The 24,464-nt window shown below is 47.3% G+C and overlaps 1 protein-coding gene across 1 annotated transcript in view; it reads right to left on the reverse strand.

The window, feature by feature from the left end:
- Positions 1–5,270: 5,270 nt before the first annotated feature.
- The window catches only part of LOC308609789 (forkhead-associated domain-containing protein 1-like), a 101,146-nt gene continuing 81,952 nt past the window's right edge, over positions 5,271–24,464 (reverse strand). Inside the window, exons 14-18 of the mRNA XM_081259091.1 lie at positions 16,076–16,200; positions 13,060–13,155; positions 12,415–12,635; positions 11,712–11,877; positions 5,271–5,467 (exon numbers count right to left, since the gene is read on the reverse strand). Coding sequence (XP_081115217.1) covers positions 5,351–5,467; positions 11,712–11,877; positions 12,415–12,635; positions 13,060–13,155; positions 16,076–16,200 — 725 coding nt within the window. The 3' untranslated portion in view covers positions 5,271–5,350. The remainder of the gene's footprint in view (positions 5,468–11,711; positions 11,878–12,414; positions 12,636–13,059; positions 13,156–16,075; positions 16,201–24,464) is intronic.

A 24,464-nucleotide genomic window follows, 5' to 3' on the forward strand; every position in this document is an offset into this window, starting at 1 on the left:
GAACACGAACCCGTGTCCCCTGCACTGGCAGGCGGACTCTCAACCACTGCGCCACCAAGGTAGCCCTGCCCTTTCTTTTTTCCTCCTGTTTGTCCTCAACAGGGGGAAGCATTAAGAGTAAATGAGGGGCTTCCCTGGTGGTGCAGTGGTTAAGAATCCGCCTGCCAATGCAGGGGACACAGGCTCGAGCCCTGGTCCAGGAAGATCCCACATGCCGCGGAGCAACTAAGCCCGTGCGCCACAACTACTGAGCCTGCGTTCTTGAGCCTGCGAGCCACAACTACTGAAGCCTCCATGCCTACAGCCTGTGCTCCGCAACAAGAGAAGGCCATGGAATGAGAAGCCCGCGCAACGCAACAAACAGTAGCGCCTGCTCGCCACAACTAGAGAAAGCCCGGGCGCAGCAACGAAGACCCAAAGCAGCCATAAATTTAAAAAATAATAATAATAATAAAAAAATAAATGCATTAGCAGATTTTGTGTTTCCTCTCATCGTTAGTGTATTGCTTTCATTCCTAAGACGCTAAAAAATTGGAAACCACTCCACTTACCAGGAACACACTTTGCAACACGGATCCAGGGGAAGCTGTTTTCTTCCGTAGACACTTCATGACCCCGGTTTCCACAACAGCAGGCACTGCTGGCTCTTCCAAGTTGCTGGAGAAGGGCACCTTATCTGCAAAGTCACGAATCCAAATGGGCCCCCATTGGCAAGGGTGGAAGGAAGTTGTTTGGCTTAGCTTCTTGGGGGATCAGAAGATTGGGAGTTCTGGGGGGGGGGACTGCAGGTACCTTGCTGTCCCTTGGTACAACGTCAGGGGAAAGAAAGGTCGCTGGTAGCTTCAAAGAGCTACCAGTTGGGGTTGTGCAGAGCGTCTTAGTAAATGCCATTTTGGTTGCAAATAACAGAAACTCAAACCGGCTGAAGCAAAAAAGGGGACATCTACGGGGAAGAAAAGATGGCTCCTGCCTGTCCAGACTCCTCCGCTTTGCTTGCCCTTTGATTCTCTAACCTTCCGTATTTCCTTTCAGTAAACTCCTTTTCTCTTTAAGTTAGCCACAGGAGATTTCTGTTGGTTGCAACCAGAGAATCTTGAGTGATACAAAAAGTCCTAGTGGAACCCAAGGGCAGGCATTGGAATGGGCCTTTCCAAGGAAAAAACCAGGAACCAGAAAGTCATCAGGAATCAGGGCAACTTTCTACATCAGTTGGAATGCCTTCAGCTCTTTTTTTTTTTCCTTCATGGAGCTCATAATCCATTCATTTATTCAATAAATAATTATTGAGTATCTATCCTGTGCCAGGCACCCTGCTAGGTCTTAGAGTTCCATACAGGTGTAAAATATGCCAAGACCCCTGACCTCAAGTAGCTCACATTCTAGTGAAGATAAGACATGTGAGCACATAGAGTATATTCACAACACAGAATACGAAGAGCTATGCCATGGACACATATACACCAGCAAACATAAAATAGATAGCTAGTGGGAAGCAGCCGCACAGCACAGGGAGATCAGCTCGGCGCCCCACGACCACCTAGAGGGGTGGGACAGGGAGGGCGGGAGGGAGGGAGACGCAAGAGGGAAGAGACATGGGAACACATGCACATGCATAACTGATTCACCCTGCCACAATGCAGAAACCAAGACACCATTGTAGAGCAACTACACTCCAACAAAGATGCAAAAAAAAAAAAAAAAAAACAAGAACTATGCCAGAGGGATGAAGCATGACTGTCTTCATAGACCTAGAAAGCCCAGATGCAATTATCCTGGTAGAGAGGGCCTGGGCAGAGAATCGCAGGTAGGTGAACCTGTGTGCACAGAGAACATGGTATGTATGAGAAGCTGCAAGTTTGCAACATCCGTGGAGCAAAAGAGTTCTTGCAAAAGTAGTGGGAGACGTGGCTGAAGAAATTGGTTGAGGATGAAGCATAAAAAACCCACTGAAGTGTGATCTTTTTTTCCTGAGGAGGCATGGGGGAGCCATGGAAGACTTTTAAGCTGTTTGAGTTCATGGTCAATTCTCTGGGTTTCAGAAAAGTCCCTCTGGAGTCTGGGATGTGGTGAAAGTTGGGCTGGACCTTTCACCAGCGGGCATGCTCAGTCGCTCAGGAAAGGTTTTCGCTCTGCCTTGGGAAATTTTTCACGCTGCTCTGGCAGTGGATCTCGCCCCGCCCACGGCTTCTCCTCACTGGATTGGTTGAACTCAGGGAGGCTACCAGGAGGCCCAGTTGACCTCCCAACTCCACACCCCCGCCCCCGCCCGTTAACGCTCTGGGCGCGCGCTGCCTTCAGCTTTAAATAACAGAAACCTGGATGTGGGTAGATGGTAAAAATTTGGAGCCCCTCCCAAATGAACTCTAGCCATGTGGCTTGCTTTGTCTGATGAGATGTTGGCAAACACATGGCAGGTGGAGACTTGAAAAGTGTGCTTTGGGGCTTTCTCTCTCCTGTTGCTCTTGGAAACCTGTACCCACCACACGTGGCCTGGTCTGGCCTGCTGGGTGATGAGGGACCACACCGGGCAGAATCAGACGTCCCAGCTGAGGCCTTTCTAGACCAGGGTTTCTCATTCTCGGTACTATTGACATATTGGATCAAATAAGTCTTGGTTGTGGGCAGCTGTTCTGTGCACTGCAGGATGTTTAGCAGCATCCCTGGCCTCTACCCCTAGATGATAGGATCACCCCCACCCCAGTTTAACAACCAAAGTGTGTCCAGACATTGCCCAATGCCCCCTGGGTGGCAAAATCGCCCCCAGTTGAGAACCACTGTCCTAACCCAGCTTGCCTGGCAATGACCAGGCAGGCATGTACACGAAGCCACCCTAAACTAGCCCCAGCCAAACCAACCAGACCAGTACAAGTGGCCAGCTTGACGCCTGGAATCATGAGAACTAATAGTTGCCATTTTAAGTCACTAACTTTTGAGTCGTTGGCTCCACAGCACAAACAGGTACATCTGACTACAGTGGCTGAAACTGAGAGGATTGATTTATTTATACAACAGGATGTACAGAGGTAGGCAGTTCAGGTACAGTGCAGAGCACAGTGATGCCACTAGGCTCCCACCCAGGCTTTTCATGTCTTTCCACTCCATAGTCCTTTCAGGTGGGCTTTGGTCTCTTGCTTGTTACCTGGTGATCCCCAACATGGCTGCTCTAGCTCCAAGTCCGAGCTGCAGGAGAGGAAAAGGAGACAAGGCAAAGGGACAAAGAGAAAAACTTTCTCCTAGCAAAGCCTTGCCTTTAATTCCAGAAGGGAAGCCCTGCCCAGGGCCTTCACCTGCATGTCACTGGCCAGAACTGAACAACACAGCCAGGTCTAGCTGCAAGGGAGGCTGGGAAATGAGGGCATTTCGCGGGCTGCTTATACAGTAGAGGGAGGCAATGACTAAGGGGCTTGTAGTGTCTGCTGCACTGTCTCTCTGGGGGTCGTCTTGGTTTCTTCTTCTTTTCTTTTTTTTTTTTTTTTGTCACACGGTTTGGCTTATGGGATCCTAGCTCCCTGATCAGGGATTGAGTCCTGGCCCTTGGCAATGAAAGCGCAGGGTGGACTGCCAGGGAATTCCCTGGGTCTTGGTTTCTTGTCTCTACCTGTTGCTTATCTATCCTGGCCATCTCTTTCTAAGACTGGCTTTGTTTCTCCAAACACAGTGGGAGAAATGGCTACCCCAGCTGGGAACTGCATCAAGACTTTCAGCTCCAGGCCATTAATGATCTGTGTGGTAACTCCATGTCCCACTTCCAAATATCAAGGGCACAGGTGCTGATTGGCCCAGCTTGGGTTAGAAGAGAAACCTGATTGGTCTGGCTTGGGTAGACTATCTACTGATCAGCCAGTCAGGTGTGGCCAAGAGAGCAGCAGTAGGTAGGGTAAACCTGGTTGGGGAATGTGCATTCTCAGAGAAAGGGGTGTGTGGCTGAGGAGACACCTAAAGAACCATCTAGTTCAAGGAGTAAGGAAAGAACATTGCCATTGTGGGTTGCAATGTTGATATGATAAAAATTAACACGTCCTTTGAAAGACCTCAAATACAGTGGAGTCACATAGGCATTACATTTAACTTATGCAAATTCAAATATTTGTATTCAACCAAAGTAGTTTTTTCCCACACAATTTGGCTTCCAAACATGAGCCAGCTACTTAACTACTGCCTGACCAAGTGATCTTTTCTGGTGCTGGAGATTGCTGTTTTGGATTTGGGGGATATGGTACAGTATAAGTAATATGTTCTTTATGGAAAACTGCTGGGATTTTCAAGATTATTTTTAAGGTCAGGTGATGCTCACCCTTCTCACTGTGTAAGAAGTACCTTTAGTGGAAGATCGTGCAAATCATTTTTCCCATTTCCTTCTAGTTTTAATCAGTATAAAGAATGCATTTGGTTTTAAAATATCAAAATACTTCTATTGTGGCTTTTTAAAAATAAAAAATAAATGATATTCATGGCTTCTGGCTCTTCCTCCTGTTTTATTTGGTGGTCTCTGGCCGTACAAGAAAGGCAGGGAGAGAACAGATGGCTGGAGAGAAGGCAAAAATGAGGGTCTCTTCAAACACCACGGGAAAGGGGTGTGTCCACCTGGGCAGTGTGTGTTCTTTGATGACTGGGTACTTGGTCTGTCCTGATGGCCTGGGACTTGACCTACTGGGCTGTCTTGGCGCGGCAGAATGGGCAGCGTGAGATGGAGTTAGAAACCTGGGTTCCAGACCCAATTCTTGAATTTACTAGCTGTGTGACTTTAGACGGGCCATTTAACCTCTCTGGGCCTCAGCTTCCTCATTTGTAAAATGGGGAACATAATGCTATTTACCTCCCAGGGCTTGAGAGAGGATTAGACGAGAAGTGTTTTGAACACCGCAGAGCGCCATATAAACATGACTCACTGTTATGGAAGCGATAAAACTGGTTGCTGTTCACACTTATTATAATCAATTCAGATATAAATGCACTATACCATGGCCCCAACAGCCCTGAGGTTACCATTCTGTCCTGTGGCCCCAGTACACGCCCTGGGTTTTCTCAACTGCGGGCTTCTCAGAGCTCCTTGGAGGTGTGACATTTGGGTTTGTCACTACCCAAACACATAATTGCATCGACTAGGCCTAGGAGTCTGAATTTCAAACTTATTCTTCATATGCCTGCGTATGTTTACATTCATAATATCTGTGAAAAGAACCCCTCTCCTCACACACTCCAAAATACAGTATTGTGCAAAATACCAGTCTAGGAAGCAACACACTAGGGTAGCAACATTTAATGTCCTAAAAAAGCATCTTAGTAGTTTGACGCAGAAGAGTTACACTGACTCACGGAGGATCACGCGAGGCCCAGCGGGACGACGTTTCTAGTTCCTTCCACCAGGTTTAGAAAACAGAAGGCTCTGGCTGGATTTGCTGGACATTTCTCTCTTCAGCATCTCCCTTCCTTGGTCCATCTTTGGGGTGCCTTTTCTGGCTCCAACCTACAACAAGCAAGAGCAACAAATGTCCAAAGTCTAAAATTGTAGGGAGATCCCCAAATATTTCTCAAATGGCATTTTTTTTTACTGAAAATAAAATCTTTGTTGTAAAAAGTATTTATATACACACATAGACGTGAGCAAAACGAAGGTAAAATGATCCACCATTATCACACTACCCACAGGTAACCTTATTCACATTTTGGTGTACACTCTTCCAGATACACAGATAACGTTTTCTTCTGACATTTGCATCTTTTTTTGAACCAGCAGTTTCTGATTATAGGCAATTTCACTGGGATGGACTTTCTCTCGGAAAGCTGTTACTGAACTGAATGCCTTATGTCTCTGATGTCTTAGGAGGGTAAAATGCAGCATACTCTAGGGGGTCTGTCTAACCCTTTTCTGAGCACTACTCCTGGATCCAGGCAGCCATGTGTGTGACTCTGTCCCTGGTCATAGCTGATCGGGCACTTGGCATGGGCTGGGCTTTTAAGTTGGTCACTCCCAGGATTTGGGGTTATGGGCTCTAAGATGCTACTTGCTTTCTGGGCTGTTCCTTTGAACTGGGGGACCATGAGGTCATTCCTTCCTGTCACATGACTGGAGAGAGCAGAGATCAGGGGAGCCACACAGAGACACAGAGAGGAGATACGGCCTGTGTGTGCATGTGCGCATGCTTGTGTGTGTGTAAAAGAGATGATGCCTGAGATCTGATGGCTTACCAGTTCTATTTCGAGGCCAGGCTCTCTTTCAGCTCCCAGTTTTTATGAGGCACTCACCCCTATATCCTTAAAAAAGCCCCCTCCACCCCCCTTCTTTTTTGCGGTACGCGGGCCTCTCAGTGTTGTGGCCTCTCCCGTTGCGGAGCACAGGCTCCGGACGCGCAGGCTCAGCGGCCATGGCTCACAGGCCCATCCGCTCCGCGGCATGTGGGATCTTCCCAGACCGGGGCACGAACCCGTGTCCCCTGCATCGGCAGGCGGACTCTCAACTACTCTGCCACCAGAGAAGCCCCAGATGGTTCTTATCGGCCAACTTGGGGAAAACCTTCTTCTAAGACTTTGTGGCTAAAAATGTAGTCTGCAGAGCTGTGCCCTTGGTACCAGCTGGGAGCTGTTCAGAAATGCAGAATCCCAGGCTCCCCCCACCCAAGACCTGCTGAGTCAGAATCTGCATTTCAACAACATCCCCATATGATCCGTGGACACCTTTGATTTGAGAGGCGCCACTGTAAACTATCCTCTAATTGGCTGGTTTCTGGAAAAGTAAGTAGCCGTTTTGGCCATGTGTTTCCCCTGATATGCATGAAGAGAAAGACTGAAATACTATTGGTTGGTCTTGCACACACTTAGACACAAACCAGGACCCGCAGTAACAACTGGGATTTGTATCAATAAAATCAGCTGCGGTATATAAACAAAGTACCATTTCTAGACATTTCAATAAGCTTGCCTCTTCAAGTTGATCTTCAAGTTGATCTCTGAGTTTTAGGATTCAAGCTTCATGTTAATTCCTCCTACACCATTCACCCTCTTTAATTAATTTAGCTCCCAACAAGGAGTTGCTGAGATTCCTCCATCTAAGTATGTGCCCTCTGTTTCTCATAGGAAAGCCCATTTCATCAGTTTCCAGTAGTAAAAAGAAGGACGGGGACCACCTTACCGATTTCTCTGCCATTAGCCGCTTGACTCTGGCTTTCAGCTTCTCTTGCTGTAGCCTTTCCTCAGTCAGCTTCTCCTTGTCTGCCAGATGCTGCCGTAACTCTTCTCGCAGCAAATACTGCTGAGTTTCCCGAGAACTGTTGATCTTCATCTGAAATGAGGGGAAGGGGAACTGCAGCTGATGGGGGACAGGACTAACGCAGGAGTCATTTCCACTACCTTTGGGGGAGGGACAAAGGTTCACGAAACTTTCTTCAAAACACAGCAAAACGATGCTTAGCTTAGTAACTAATAGCGAAGTAGTAGAGCATCGTGGTTAAGAGCTCAGACTCCAGATCTAGATAGAATCTCAGCTCTAGTTCTTTCTAGACACTTCTTCGTATAGAAAAGAAGCGGGTGAACTAAGGCAGGCCGTCTTCCTCCTCTTTCATCCCTGCCGGCCGCTTGGGTGCGGGATTCCGTGGAGAGCACGGGCCCGTGAAGGGGCTCTGCAGCACGCCTACCTGACCTACTGCCCTTTCCAAATTGGCTTTAATGAGGTTTTCTCTGTTCCTCATTTCTTGCAGCTGAAGCAATTTCCTTCTGGAATCCTCCCGAAGCTTCTCTTCAACCTGAAAGGATGATGAAACCGAGGGCTTGCTGCTAATGTGACCATCATGCCCTCTGGGGAAACTCTTCTAGGGGGGCTAATGGCAGTGGGGGAGTCCCTGAGGGGTAGGGACAGCTGCAGCCCAGCAGCAGGGGTCACAGGCATGCACAGGGTGGAGGCAAACTCACAGGGAGTTGCCCCCTACGGGAAAGGGATGAGCTCTGCACCCGGGGCCCAACTATGTTCTACCGCACACTCCCATCCCAGCTCGGTCCCTAACAAGCCGTAAGACACTCGGAAAGTTATTTCACTGCTCCGTGACTCAGTGTCCTCATCTGTCAAATGGGGATGATGATACTAGTATCACTGCATAGAGTTATTGTGGGGATTCAATGTTTGGAATAGTGCTTAAGGGCTCTGTGAGTGTGTTAAGTACTGTTGTAACCTAGGAAAGGTGGACGGGAATGTCCGCCGTACAGTCTCGTTCTAATAACTCGTGATGGGTACTTGGAAATGTTATGATTGGGTTTATTATCATAACTGTTTGTCGTTACCACTTTGAGCACACTCACTGGTGGTAACCTCTCTGGAGGCTTGCTAAAGCAATGTCTGTTAAGAATTGCAGCCTGCCAAGGAAGGCATTTAAAGTGGAGAAGCTTGCCTACTTTTCCCCCCTTGCTTGGGTAACAGTCAACGCATGGTAAACTTGGGAGTGCTCCACGCTACCCTTGGCTGGCCAGTGTAGGCCTCGCAGCTGCTCAATTCTTGGATGCACCTGCTGAGCCCTGGGCTCTGGCACTAACAGGAAATGAGGCAAACTCTCATAAATAAATGGAAAGTGTTTGTGCTGAAACAAATTCACAGGCTGTGTTTTTAGGGATCTGAAGAGGGGGATCACAGGGATCTAATAAAAGACCCAGAAAAGCCCTTAAGAGCTTTCTTCTGAGTAGTGTGGTACAGTGGAAGAGCCTCTACCCAGCTCCGTTACCTTGGAAAAGTCATCTAAGCTCTCTGGGCCTTAGTTTTCTCCCAGGTCTAAACATGCTCTGACTTCTATATCAGCAGCCTTTTTCATATGCTGCAAAAGCCAAGTCCAGCCTTGGGCTCTGCCCTTATCTGTGCTCTGCAGGAACAGCCCCCGTTCCCGTCCCCAAGCCTCAGAGTCACCTTCAGCGGCCGCCCTGCTCCCTCCCTCACACTCAGTGGTCTCACGCCTGTCCTCCAGTCCCTCTCACATGCAAGCTGGACTGTGATAACTGGCCTCCTCGCCTCGAGTTTAGATTCTTCCAGTGCAATCTTAACGGTACTCTGAGAGTTACCCAGCTGTAAGGCAGCTCTGTCCAACAGAAATTTCTCCAGCGGTACAGGTACTCTGAGCGAGGCTGTGTTGTCTAATACGGCAGCCACCAGCCACATTTGGGGATCGAGCACTCGAAATGGGGCTGGTGTGTCGGAGGAACTGAACTAAAAATTTTATTTAATTTTTATTAATTTCAGTGCAAACAGTAGCATGTGGCTGTTTGCTACGCCAGGGTCAGTGAAGTCAGACGAACCTGGAGTCAGACAAAACCGACTGTGCCATTGGGCTAGTTACTTTACTAGTAACTAGTAGCCTTGACTTTCTCATCTGTAAAATGGAGAGGATGATTTCTAGATCACAGCGCTGTTGTGAAGATGAAGAGATGAAATGTTCAGGGGAACGCCTAGTACCTGAGAAATTGTAACTATCATTTTCACGCTTATTACTGTCCACGAATGTCTTTGCATCAGTCACTTGTTTAGAAGCCTTAGTAGCTCCCCACTGCCTGTGTGGTACAGAGCCCAAGCGCCTGAACTAAGGCAAAACACCAAGCCAGGGATTCAAGAAGCCCCTACGAACTCTGAACGAGGTAAATAAAACTGAATCCACACCTAGATAAACCATAATAAAACGGCTGGAAATCAGGGGAAAAGACAATCTTAAAAGCAACCAGAGAAAAAGACAGATTATGCAAAGGTACAACAGTTAGGCTTACAAATGACTTCTAAATAGAAATAATCGGAGCCACAAGACAATAGTGACATATCTAATGCTGTATCTAATGTGCTGAAAGAAAAGAATTGCCATTGTAGAATTCAATACACAGTCAAATGTGTTTTAAGAATGAAGGTGGGCTTCCCTGGTGGCGCAGTGGTTGAGAGTCCGCCTGCCGATGCAGGGGAAACGGGTTCGTGACCCAGTCTGGGAAGATCCCACATGCCGTGGAGGGGCTGGGCCCGTGAGCCATGGCCACTGAGCCTGCACGTCCGGAGTCTGTGCTCCGCAACGGGAGAGGCCACAACAGTAAGAGGCCCACATACTGCAAAAAAAAAAAAAAAAAAAAGAATGAAGGTTAAATATACATCTCCAGACAGACACACAGGCACATTTGAGAATTTGTCATCAGCAGAGCCACAATGAGGGAAAACATTAAAGGCTATTCTTCAGGCACAAGAAAAATGAACCCAGGTGGGTGATCAGAGATGCAGAAAAGACAAGCAACAGTAAGGGTAATGTGTGGATATGATACTGACTATAGAAAAACACTAATAATGTCTTGTGGGGTTTTAAGTATCAATAGGAGTTTAGAAAATGACAGCAATGGCTTATAAATCTGGAGGGGGTAAGTGAAGTTAAGGTGTTTGAAACTCATTGCACTGTCAAGGAGAAGGGCATAATTATCAACTACTATTGCCTCTTGGTAAGTTAAGAATGCAGGGCTTCCCTGGTGGCGCAGTGGTTGAGAGTCTGCCTGCCGATGCAGGGGACATGGGTTCGTGTTCCGGTCCGGGAGGATCCCACATGCCGCGGAACGGCTGGGCCCGTGGGCCATGGCCACTGAGCCTGTGCGTCCGGAGCCTGTGCTCCACAACGGGAGAGGCCACAACAGTGAGAGGCCCACGTACCGCAAAAAAAAAAAAAAAAAAAAAAAAGAATGCATATTGTAGTCTTCAGGATGACTACTAAGAGAATAGTAGAAGAGTGAAAAACTTAATTAATGTGTGATGTTGGTGAGTCAAGGATGAATGCTATTGTCTTACTATTACTAAAAGAATAGTAAAAAAGTGAAATATTTCCAAGCTAATAGAGGGGGAAAGTGGAATAAGAGAAAACCATCCACTCAGAAGGAGGCAAGAAAGGAGAGGCCTACTGTATAGCACAGGGAACTCTACTCAATATTCTGAAATAACTTATATGGGAAAAGAATCTGAAAAAGAATAGATATATGTATATGTATAACTGAATCACTTTGCTGTACACCTGAAACTAACACAACTCTGTAAATCAACTATAATCCAATATAAAATAAAAATTAAATTAAAAAAGAAAGTTTAAAAAAATAGAGGCAAGCTAGACTATGAGTCTCAGAGAGGTTAAGCTAACACATATATATGGAATCTAAAAAAAAAAAAAAAAGAAGGTTCTGATGAACCTAGGGGCAGCCAGGAATAAAGACACAGATGTAGAGAATGGACTTGAGGACATGGGGAGGGGGAAGGGTAAGATGGGACGAAGTGAGAGAGTGGCATGGCCATATATACACTACCAAATGTAAAATAGATAGCTAGTGGGAAGCAGCGGCATAGCACAGGGAGATCAGCTCAGTGCTTTGCGACCACCTAGAGGGGTGGGATAAGGAGGGTGGGAGGGAGACGCAAGAGGGAGGGATCTGAGGATATACGTATGCATATAGCTGATTCACATTGTTACACAGCAGAAATGAACACAACACTGTAAAGCAATTATACTCCAATAAACATGTTAAACAAAAAAACTGCCTTAAGTCACACAGTAAATGGCAGAGCAAGAGTCTAAACCTAAGTCTGCCTAATGCTAAAGCTATTCTGCCACCTTCCTTTGCAATGAGTGAATGCATTCTTTGCTGCCTGGATCCCACTGGGGCCTCAGTTGGCTGTTTCTAAAGGGAGCTGAGGGGCAGCCTCAGAGGCTCTGCTCCGAGCAGGGACCTCTCACCTTCTGCTGCCTGATCGCCCTGGTGACCCTCTTCTCCTGGTGCAGCTGCTCTTCCATGTGCGCCAGGGCCTCCTTCAGCAGCGCCTTTTCTTCGGCCTCTTTGGAGATGTCGTCCTTCAGCTTTGCCACCTGTGACTGGTACATCTGAACCGACACTTTGCTCTGCCTGAGCACACAGGAGAGACAAAGTCTCTTTTCTTCTCAGCTTTCTCAATCACCACCAATGCTCCCGACCTGGGAGATCCTCAGAACACTTCCATATATGCCTGGCTTCGCGGTTTCCTTACAAGTGGGGGGAAGGCTGAAGATGTGGGGACTAGAGGGCAGAATAAATAGCCCATTGGCTGTGGACGTGCAGCACGAAGGGGGCAACGGTTATGCTACCAGCCCCTCCCAATTTCCCAGAGAGGGTGGGGGAACGGATACCACTGAAAATAGGATGGAATTACGAAAAGCACACACATGGTGAAACATCAGACACATTTATAAAAGGTACACCTTATTCCTTAACAGTAGGGTACTTTAACTGCTGCTTTCTTGCCCAGAGACTTGGGTCCATCAGGCCCTGAGTCACCATCCCGCCTGCCCCCCTCCACACCCAGGCCTCTGTCCTCTTGTCCTGGTCCCTACGGGTCTGCAGCTGCACCGAGGTTTAGCCTGGAGAATGGAGGCCTGGGCCTTTTGCCGGAGACATGGGCCACACATGAGCTGTTCAATGTCCTTCTCGTATCGTCTCAAAAGCTCTTCTTTTCTCTGCAGCTGGTTCTTGAGTAGGGTGATCTTATCAAACACCAGGTACAGGTCTCTTTGTCGAAGCTGGTAGACTCTCTCCCTCTCTTTTGGGGAGAGGTGTTTCATGGACACGTGACCTGACATACCTTTGATGTTCATCAAAGTCCCGAGGGTTTTGCTCATGTCCATGTACTACGAGAAAGCATTTCGCAGGTAAGAGGCCTGGCCCAAGACCGCTGGAGGCCACTTTGAGGAGGCAAACGTCTAATTGTGTTTCATTCATTTTCTGCAGTTGCAGAGAAGAAACACATGCTTTGCAAATGAGTGCATTTGGGGCTTTTAGTACGACTTTCATTTTCCCCCGCATCCATTTACACTATGCCTTTTTGAGAATTGGGGGCAAGTGGGGAGGGGGAATGACAACAGACATAAACATTCATTCTTACTACCCAGTCTTCCAAGGAATTGGGCTCTGCAATTTCCAGCCCATGCTGGGATAGGAGATGGGTCTCGTGGAGCTACTGTAACAACTAAACATGTATGTGGAGTTGATGTTTAAACTATCTGCAGGGCACGCACGTTTGGACAGGAGGGGACTGATGCTGGGTATACCTACCAGCTTTTCACTAAGATCTAAAGCGTCAGCCACATCCATTTTCCTTAACTTCTCAGAGACCATGATGGACCCTGGGCTGGAAAGGCCATTTTGAGGCTGAAATAAAAAAAAGAAGAAAAACTCTCTTGGCATTCCGTTATGATTTTCTACATCCAGAAGAATAACCCAAAGAATAATGGAAGAACTGGAAAGATACTAAAGAATAATTTGAGAGAGTTAATTTTTTTAACATCTTTATTGGAGTATAATTGCTTTACAATGCTGCGTTAGTGTCTGCTGTATCAAAAAGTGAATCAGCTATACGTATCCATATATCCCCATATCCCCTGCCTCTTGCGTCTCCCTCCCACCCTCCCTATCCCACCCCTCTAGGTAGACACACAGCACCAACCTGCTCTCCCTGTGCGATGCAGCTGCTTCCCACTAGCTATCTATTTTACCTTTGGTAGCGTGTGTGTGTATATATGTCCATGCCAAGAGAGTTGGTTTTAAATCCAGTCTGACTCTGTGAACTGCTTTCTTTATGACTGTGTTCCTACCCCTTCAGAGCACAACTGCCTTTGAAATGATGCATCACTTGTGCCATTCTTTGGACACCGTCTCGTCTGTCTTCCCTTTAGGCCAGTGGTTCTCAACCGGGGGTGACTCTGGCCACCCTACCCCCTCCAGGACATTTAGCAATGCCTGGACACATTTGTGGGTGTCATAATTGCTGCTGGCGTCTAGTGGGTAGAGGACAAGGATGCTGCTAAACACCCCACGATGCATAGGGCAGTCTCCCAAACAAAGAGTTACCTGGCTCAAAAAATCAGTACCGCTGATGTTGAGAAGACAAGCTCCAGAAAAATGGAGACCATGTGGCTTTTGCTCACTATCTCCCTCCTTGTGCCCAGCATGGCACCTGGCACCGAGTGGTGCATAGTGGGCATGTTTGTTGAATGAACGAATGAAGGTTAAGTGGAAAATAGCCTCCCTCCTTTTTATTAAAGGAATCTCATTTCTGTGCAGCAGAAACCATACCCTCACAAAATTTGGCCCAACCTTCTCCTAGCTCTGGAACCTGGTGGGTGGGCATCCCTTCAGACCCTTTCCAGAGACAATGCAGATAGTGTTTGCAGCTGCATCTCCCTAAGACCCCAACCAGCCAGCTGGCTGCTGGAAGCCCAAATGACTGCATGGAATGGCCACCAGTCTGAATAGGTTACCCGATCTGAACGACTACAAATAACCATAATAAGCCTCCTTAAAAAATAAAATGGTTTTTAATGCTTGCCATGAGCACCTCTTAGCCCTAGCATTTGTTGGCACTACCCTGAAAACCTCTGAGATTAAAAACAAAACAACTAAAAAACTATAATGGCCCCCAAAGTGACTGTGGTAGATAAGAGTGGACATATTTGTCTATGTATCTATGGAGATGAGAATAAAAGAGGGTATCTGAAGATGACAATAAACCGGGCAGATCTGCTGCAAAAAGAACCTGAGCTGCTGCTCAGTGTCTTCAGCTACCCTGAGCTGCATCCTCTGTACCTCTCCAGACGCCCCCTCTTTTCCTGAGGGGAGGGTCACTAAGGAAGAGCCTGGGCTACAGGATCCAAGCACACAGTCCCCACCCGGTCTCTGCAGGCTCGCAGACACACCACCAGGGACACACCCCTGGTGTGTCTTCAATCATTATTCTGTGACCTTGGGTGAGGTACTTGACCTCCTGAAGCCTTAATTTTTCTTATCTGTTAAATGGGGACAATAATAGTAACTATGACACAAGGCTGCTACGATGGTTAAATGACATAAGGCATGGAGCCGGCTGAGCTCAACGCCTGGCACACAGTAAGCAGTTCACAGATGTCAGCTATTCTTCCTCCTGCTCTTCCGTTTAATTACTGCTAACCTTGGAGGATTGAGAGTTGGGAGGTTTCCTGCTCTGTGGTGTCAGTGGTGGGATGAGGGCTTGTTGCCAAGGGGAAGGTAAATCTTGGAAGCTGGATCATCAGGACGTGAGATCCAGCTGAGCTCCCCACCTGGAGACGGTCCCTCTACTCCCAACCTCAGAGAAGGAAGGTTCGGTTTTATCAGGAAGACCAACACGTTTCTGAAGACTCACATCTCTAGACGTGTGAGCAAATGTCTAGAAAAATTGTAGGAGAAAATGCTGGTACAGAGAGGATGGCTTTATTATGTTTTCCAAAAGCTGGTTTAGACCAGCTGCCGCAGCAAGCCACGCTGGCCTGAGCTGTCCATTGTCATGTGTCAGTCAAACACCCGATCAAACATCCATTTAGGATACAGGGCACCTTCAACCTAACAATCAAATTACTTCTGAAAATCCTGGAAAACACAAACTATGCTCCCTAAGAAAGGAAGGTTTTCTTGGATAATACTCTTTAAATACTGTTTGACAATAATAACTATCATCTATTAAAGTGCTCGCTATGAGCTAGGCACTGGGATAATCACTTTACATGATGATCTCCTTTAATTTTTCCATCATCATTTTACAGCTGGGAAATTGAAGTCCCAGAAAGGTTAGGAGGCTGCCCAAGGTCACAGAGCTTGCAGAGCTGGGATTAGGACACAGGTCTCTGATTCTAGAACTTGTGTCTTCTTAATCATCATGGCTCCCTTCTGCTGCCATTTATGTGTTCATGTTTTTCAGTTTATAGCAAAAAGCAAATGTTAGGCAAGCTCATGACATACTGTTGTACATTAGCTTGTTGGATATTTTCTGCAGAATATAACATGTGATGTGAAAAGGAGGGCCCAGAGATTGACCTGTCCAGCATCAGTGCAATGCTATATCATGCTGTACATGATGGGAAGCCGCCTTTCTATTCAAACATTGGATCGCTGGTACGGCCAGGCACCGACCAGTCCATACAGGTGCCAGCCCATCAGGGAGGACCTGGCCTCGAACCAATGATGTATACAGTGGTGCCAGGGCACACGGCTCGTGTCTGTCCTCATGCCCACCCTCCCCACGTGTCAGTCAATGCAGAGACAAAGTTTCTTTGGTTACCGTTCCGATCTCTACTCTTGAAAAAGTTGGCAAGTCAGGTTTTACATCCAATATTTTCCGAACATTTTTTTCCATCCCGAGGGTCTTTAAGTCTAGAAATGATCCATCCATGTGGTCCTTGTGATCTATAAAAGAAATAATTTACACTCAAGAAAGGCTCAGGAAGAAGTTACTGCATGTAAAAGTCACAGCTGCTATTTACTGGACCCTTACCACAGGCCAGTACTAATTAGCTCACCATCCTCCCTTGGCAGGTGAGGCATCGAGGCCCAGAGAGGTAAAATGACTTGTCCAAGGCCACACAGCTCATATGAGGCTGCAGCCTCCCAGGGCGGGGGCACTGAGGGGGAACCTTCAGCCACAGGTGTGAGGATGGACTTGAACCCAGGCTTCTGTGTCCTAGCCCAGGGCTCCACCCAGCAGCAAGCTTGGTTTCTTGAAAGCCCTATTCCCTCTAAACAGGGTATTTATCCTGGGAAGTTCCCCAAGGTTGGTCCTTGCACACCATCCGTCTATGAAAGAGTCCCAGGGGAGGCGCCATCATTCACCTGGTGTCATCACTGCTTGGCTGAGGCCCCACTGGGCGTGGGCATGCGTGGGTATGCAGAGTTGGAGGGGATGGCGTGTCAGAATGGAAGAGGTGGTTGGGTGAATGATGCCTCCCCCCCAAAGATGTCTGGCTCCTAATCCGTAGAGCCTATGAACATTACCTGACAGGGCAGAAGGACCTTTGCAGATGTGATGAGGGTAAGGATCTTGAGATGCGGGCTTATCCTGGATTAGCTGGGGGGACCCAACATAGGCGCATGGGTTCTTACAAGAAGCAGACACAGGGAGTCTGACTACAGACAGAGACGGTGTTGTGACAGAAGCAGAGAGTTGAAGGTGCTCCTCTGCCGTGAGCCAAGGAAAGCGGGGAATTTTTATTTCCTCACCTTTTCCAGTCTAGAGACTAGAAAAGGCAAGGAAACGGATTCTTTCCTAGAGCCTCCAGAAGGAACCAGCCCCTTGCCTTTACCTTAGCGAAACTGATTTTGGACCTTTGGCCTCCAGAACTGTAAAAGAATAAATATGAGTTGTGTTAAGCCCCTAAGTTTGTGGTAATTTGTTAGAACAGCCATAGGAAACTAATATGGGGGGTGAAGGCAGGAGGTAGGATGAGAGGTGGGGAAATGCAGTGCATGTTCTGGAAGAGCTTAATTGGGGTAGAGCAGATGATGGGGGAGGGGAGGAGTAGAGGGAAGAGTCGGGATGGAAAGCTGAGCTCAGTTTGTGGCCAGCCTAGAACAGTAGCCTAAAGAGTATAAACTTGATTTAAACATCACTGAAATGTCACGAGTGTGACCTGTGTGCCCGGCCCTCTGCCAAGCAATCAACGCATCACCCCATTGTATTGTCCCGCCATCGCCTCCTTTTACACACGAGGCGGTCAGGCTCTGAGACCTGTGGCTGCTGGACGCCACACAGCTGGCAAATGGCTGAGCCAGGGATTGGGATCACAGTGGTGTGACTCCAGGGTCCGAGTCACTGCTATTTCAGCTTCTGATGGAGCAGTGAGCTGGCTTAACGAAGGGTGATTTTTTTTTTTCAGAAAAATAACCGGGATGTATTAGAGACGAAGGAGCCAGCAGCATTTCTCAACTGCAGCATCTCGACGTGTTGGGCTGGACAGTCCTCGTTGTGGGAGCCGTCCTGGGCACCGTAGGACGTTTAGCAGCATCCCTGGCCTCCACCTACTGGCTGCCAGGAGCATCACCCACCCAAGCTGTAATTATGAAAGATAAGAGGGTTTCAAGAAAGCAAACCGAGAGGGTTGGGTAGGCCAGAGAGAACATGGCTGGGGGAGGAAGCTGGGGCTTCAGTGCAGGGGGGGCCACGTCAGTTGCCAAAGAGGCAAAGACAATGTGGGAAGTTGGTGGTGAGCACACAGGGTGTAATGCACTTCAAGGTCTTAGTGGGACAGGGGTACAAGCAGTAGAAAAGGAGCTAAGGAAGCAGTGGTCCCAGTGAAGATACACCAGCTTGAAGTGCATGTTTGATGATGAAGGAGAAAGATGGAGTGGGAGGCTGTAGACGCTGAAGAAGGAGGTCGTGATTCAGGAGCTTGTGCACAAGGTGGTCTGGGAGGGAGAGAGAAGGGGAGACTCAGGGAGGGAAGAGCTGCATTTGGAAAGAGAACATAGTGAGGGAAGATGGAGGGAATGGAGGAAAGGTGGGTGCGGAGAGAGACAGGAGGGGAGCTGAACCGGCTCGTGCCTGGGCCCTTGACCTCTGACAATGCCACTTGCTGAGAATTTCCAGCTTGGAAGAGTGAGAATAATAATATTATAATAATAGCTATTCAGTATTAACCACTTGCCGTGTGCCAGGCACCATGCCAGAAGTTTACCACGTGATATTTTCTGATCATTACAAACAGCCCAGCAAGGAAATGTGTTTGCATTTATAGGTGAGACACAGACGCCCAGCAAGGTTCAGCTATGGAGCTGGTAAGCAGTAGGATCAGAATTCAGACCTAGGTCTGTCATTCTCTTTTCAGAGAGACTAGAGGCTGGAGAGTGAAGGGCTGGGCTGGCTGATGTGAAGGGTGCATGAGGAGAGGGGCGCTGGGCGGATCCCGAGATGGCAGAGATGGGTGATGCGGACTTGGGCTGTTGGAAAGAGGGATTTTCTTCTTTGGGAGAAGAAGCAATTTTTGATTATAGTTCTGGATACAAAAGTTACACATGCCTGTTACACAAATCCAAACAGGGCAGAAACCCATAAAGTGGAAAGTGTCCCCCCGCTGTATCCTCAGTGGCCGGCACACAGTAGGGCTGCAATAAATAGTTGTTGAACGACTGAGTGAATGTCATGGCTCACGCTGTCTCATCATGCTGGGATAATACTCTCAACACTTTTATGTCTTTTCCTTCAGATTTCTCCTGTGGTCGGATATTGGCATTTGAAAAAAAAAAAAAAAGGGAGAACTCTGTGCATATTGTATTACAACTTTCTTTTTTTTCACATAAAAATACTGCGTATCTTGGATATCTGAGAAAGAGCGATTTTCTATGTATGCAGGGAATCCTTTTATTTGCAACAAAGTCTTGCAGAAATAGACACAATCAACTGAGCTTGCAAAGATCAATGTAAAAAGTCCTTTCTTTCCCTTATCAAAAGAAGCTGAGAAACCAGGCAGGAGGAGAGGGGAGCTGACTTTTAAGGTCCTCCTTACATGTTTCCTGTCTTCCAGTGGGACCACACAGTAATCCTTCACCAATCAGATTTTTTTTTTTTTAGGTCGCAGCTTTTTTACTTTTTAATTGAGATATAGTCAATGTAAAATATTGTATGTTTCAGGTGTACAACATAGTGATTCACAATTTTTAAAGGTTATATTCCATTTATAGTTATTATAAAATATTGGCTATGGGCTTCCCTGGTGGCGCAGTGGTTGAGAGTCTGCCTGCTAATGCAGGGGACACGGGTTCAGGCCCTGGTCTGGGAGGATCCCAAATGCCGCGGAGCGACTAGGACCGTGAGCCACAACTACTGAGCCTGTGCGTCTGGAGCCTGTGTTCCACAACAAGAGAGGCCACGATAGTGAGAGGCCAGCGCACCACAATGAGGAGTGGCCCCCGCTTGCCACAAATAGAGAAAGCCCTCGCACAGAAACGAAGACCCAAGACAGCCAAAAAAATAAATAAATAAACAAATGTGGGGTTTAAAAAAAAAAGAAAAAAAAATTAGGAAAAAGTGAAATTAAAAAAAATATATTGGCTATATTCCCTGTGCTGTAAAATATATCATTGTAGCTTATTTATTTTATACATAGTAGTTTGTACCTCTTTTTTTGAAATTGGAGTATAGCTGCTTTACGATGTTGTGTTAGTTTCAACTGTACAGCAACGTGAATCAGCTCTATGTATTCATATATCCCCTCTTTTTTGAATTTCCTTCCCATTCTGGTCACAAAAGGATGGAACGCTTCATGAATTTCCGTGTCATCCTTGCACAGGGGCCATGTTAATCTTCTCTGTATTGTTCCAATTTTAGTATATGTGCTGCTGAAGTGAGCACGGTAGTTTGTTCCTCTTATTTCCCTACCTCTAACTTGTCCCTCCCCCTTTCCCGCTCCCCACTGGTAACCACTAGTTTGTTTTCTATATCTGTGAGTCTATTTCTTTTTTTCTTATATTCACTAGTTTTATTTTTTAGATTCCACATAAAAGTCATATCATACAGTATTTGTCTTTCTCTGTCTGACTTATTTCACTAAGCATAGTACCCTCCATGTCCATCCATGTTGCTGCAAATGGCAAAATTGCATTCTTTTTTATGGCTGTGTAGTATTCCACTGCAGATATAGATATAGATATAGATATAGATATAGATATAGATATAGATATAGATATAGATATATCACATCTATTTTTGGGGGGTGGCCACACCATGCAGCTTGTGGGATCTTAGTTCCCCAACCAGGGACTGAACCTGGGCCGTAGCAGTGAAAGCGTCAACTCCTATCCACTGGACCGCCAGGGAATTCCCTACTGCATCTTCTTTATCCACTCATCTGTTGATGGGCACTTAGGTTGCTTTCATGTCTTGGCTATCGTATATAATGCTGCTATGAACATTGGGGTGCATGTATCTTTTTGAATTAGTGGTTTTCATTTTAGGGGAATAAATACCCAGGAGTGGAATTCCTGGATCATATGATAGTTCTATTTTTAGTGTTTTGAGAAACCTTCAAACTGTTTTCCGTAGTGGCCACACCAATTTACATTTCCACCAACAGTGTACAAGGGTTCCCTTTTCTCCATATCCTCGCCAACAGTTGTTATTTGTGTTCTTTTTGGTGACGGCCATTCTGACAGGTGTTAGGTGATATCTTAACCAATCAGATCTTTAGTAGTGACCCCAGTCTCCTGGGCTGCTCATGACATGATCCAACAATAGTTACTCAACCTGGATTTCCCTGAGGGATTTATTTCAGGATTTTACAGACCTAGCTCGTTATGTGCGTTTTATCCCTTAGGACAATATTTTAAAAGGCAGGTAGTATGGTGGTTCAGAGCAGGGGCTTTGAGGCCACAGGGACCTGGATGGAGTCCCAGCTTTACCACTCGGCAGCTAGGAAATGCAGCCCATTGTCAAGAGCTGAAGAAGAAGGCCTGGGAAGAGAACTGAGTGCTCACGGCTAAGAAAATCTGACTAGCTGTCAAATAGAGATGCGGCAGGGGTCACAGGTAAAGGCACCTCGGCGTGAGTAAATCAAGCTGCCCTGCCTGTGCGCATACCCATCTGCTTGCCATCCACATTTAGTTCACATTCAATCAACAAGTATTCAAGGCTGATGCGGATGACAGCTACCATTTACTAAGGCTTATGTGTGACCCCATGATTTGGGTACCAAGTCGTTTAATCCTCACAACTACCTGGTGAGATCTTAACCCCATTTTATAACCAAGTAAACAGAGGCACACAGAAGTCGAGACTTGCTCACACAATGAGTAAGCGCACACTTGAGAGTCACACCTTAGCAGCTGGTCTCCAAAGCCTGAACTCAGAATTATTCGCTCAAATGCAAATGGGGCTTTGCTGGGGCGAGGCCCGCGGTGCGCATCAGACACCCTTCACTCCAGGGAATGAAACTCTCAGGTTTGTCTCTGTTCAAGTTAACGACAGAACCTGTCCTCTAGGAACTGGGCATGTACCTGGTACCCCTCTGGATCTTCAGAGGGCATGTGGGGTCACAGAAAAAGCACAAGTGCTAGGATCACAACGACCTCAGTTTGAGTCCTGACCCTACCATGTACCCGCTGTGTGACTTTGAGCAAGTTCCTTAATGTTATTGATACTCAGTTTCCTTACTTGCAAAATAAAGACGACAATAGTACCTGGCTCATTGGGCTGTTGGAAGATGAAAGTACACAGTACATGTAAAACAACTAACACAGTGACAAGTACCGAGGAGGAATTAAACAAACCATGGTTCCTACCCTCCTCTTAGGAACTGTGAACACACAAGGCTCTTAGGACTGCTTGTGTATGGTGATGAGTGACTGGGGGATCCCCTGCTGGCCTCAGTAATGGGAAGTACCTTGAATCACTTATCATGGTGGTCTAACACATAAAAAGTTTTTGAGCCAGCTTCTTTTTTTTTTTTTTTTTTTTTTAGCGGTACGTGGGCCTCTCACTGTTGTGGCCTCTCCTGTTGCGGAGCACAGGCTCCGGACGCGCAGGCTCAGCAGCCATGGCTCACGGGCGCAGCCGCTCCGCGGCATGTGGGATCTTCCCGGACCGGGGCACGAACCCGTGTCCCCTGCATCAGCAGGCGGACTCTCAACCACTGCGCCACCAGGGAAGCCCCTGATGGCTTAATTTTGCAACCCATGTTTCTTTACGGTAATGTAAGACTAGATTTAGAGACAGAGGCTTCAGTGACTCCTAAAGCCTGGGGAGGGGACAGTGCACACATTGCTTGGCCCCGCTATTACTAGGATAGAGATCATGACCTTTCCTTGTTTTAGTTCTGATTTTGAAGAACAGCTAGAACTGTGGGCCACATCTCTCTTGGTTTCACGCACACTCAGACCCTGCCATGATTACAACAACAGTAATACAGTGGGTGGGGAGGGTCTGGGTTGCCGGGAGAAATGCAACGCCCCTCTTCTCTATGCTATCTGTGAGGGGCAGGCACTTACAGAAAAGTTAATCTTGATTTTGCCTCTCTTTTTTTTCTTAAACCCCACATTTGTTTATTTATTTATTTTTTTGGCTGTCTTGGGTCTTCGTTTCTGTGAGAGGGCTTCATCTAGTTGCGGCAAGCGGGGGCCACTCTTCATCGCGGTGCGCGGGCCTCTCACTATCGCAGCGTCTCTTGTTGTGGAGCACAGGCTCCAGACGCGCAGGCTCAGTAGTTGTGGCTCACGGGCCTAGCTGCTCCGCGGCATGTGGGATCCTCCCAGACCAGGGCTCGAACCCGTGTCCCCTGCATTAGCAGGCAGACTCCCAACCACTGTGCCACCAGGGAAGCCTTGCCTTTCTTTTTAAACACATTTAAAAGAAATTTGCACCACCTTCTGGATTACCTTAGACATATCCTGGCTGGGGTTGTTTAATCACCGGAGTTGAAAATCACTCCTCTATTCTCATTCATTATTGCAAGAATGTCAAGTTTGTGCAGCCTCCCTGGAGAGCGCTTTGGCAAGAAGGTTCAACGATAAATGTTGGAGTTTCCCAGGTGTGGCCCTGGGCTCTCCCTTCTCATTCAATACTTTCTTCCTAGTGATACCATTCACACGTATGGCTTTAATCACCATCCATCCATCCACCCGTCCATACATCCCATCTGACTAAGCACCCGCTATGTGGCACATGTTCTTCTGGGTTCCGGGGCCACATCACTGATATGGTTGGATATCCAGGGTGACAGCTGCGTCCTTGGCACCTCACTTTGGATGTCTACAGGCACCTCACACTCATCTTCCCTCTCAAACCCGGTCCTCCTGTGGCATTCCTTACTCTGGATTTTAGTGAAGGAACCACATCTGTACTTTTAACACAAGCCAGAAACCTGGAGATCTGTAGCCCCCTTTCTCTCCATCACTTCCCTTCTAGCCATATCTAACTCCATCACTGAGGCCTGTTGATTCATCTCTTAAATGCCCCTGGAATCTTCTTTCTTGCTCCGTCCCCTCCATTGCCACAGTGAGGGCCACCATCGTGTCTTGTGACAGCCTCCTAACTGCTCTCCCGGGGTTCTGTGCTGGCCACCTTCCTGTACATTTTCCACTCGTGGCCAAGATGACTGTCTCCAAATGCAAGCCTGTTCCATCAGTTTCTTCCTTAAAACCTTTCGTGGGCTTCTCTCTGCTCTCAGGTTAAAGCAGAGCTTCTTACCAGGGCTCTGCAAGCCCCCGGCCACACCATGATACAGCCCCTGTGGACCTCCTTCACCAGTCCCTGCCCTCCGCCTCCATTTCTTTAAGCCCCTTGAGTTCTCCATGCTTCCTTCGATCCCACCACGCTGCTCCCTCCACCCAGAATGCCCTCCCCTCCCCTCTTTGGCAAATAACTCCTATGCACCCTGCAGTTGCCCTGCCGTCCCTGACCAGGTCAGAGCCCTGCACTTCTTCAAAGCAACTGTCATGATTAAAGTTTTACATGTGAGTGATTTTTCAGTTAAGGCCCCACCCTATTCCTCCCTGAGACCCTAAGATCTACAAGCGCAGGGAGAGTGCCTGTTAGTTCCCCAATATTTTATAATGAAAGATTTCAAATGTACAGCGAACAGGGAGGAATTTTACAGCCAACATCCATATACCCCATAACCTGGATTCTACCTGTTTCTGACCCCATTATATTTCCATCCTGCACTGTGCCTGGTATCTAGGAGGCC

This window comes from Mesoplodon bidens, assembly GCF_964165515.1.
Source record: "Mesoplodon bidens genome assembly, contig: HAP1_SCAFFOLD_103, whole genome shotgun sequence".
Taxonomy (NCBI): domain Eukaryota; kingdom Metazoa; phylum Chordata; class Mammalia; order Artiodactyla; family Ziphiidae; genus Mesoplodon; species Mesoplodon bidens.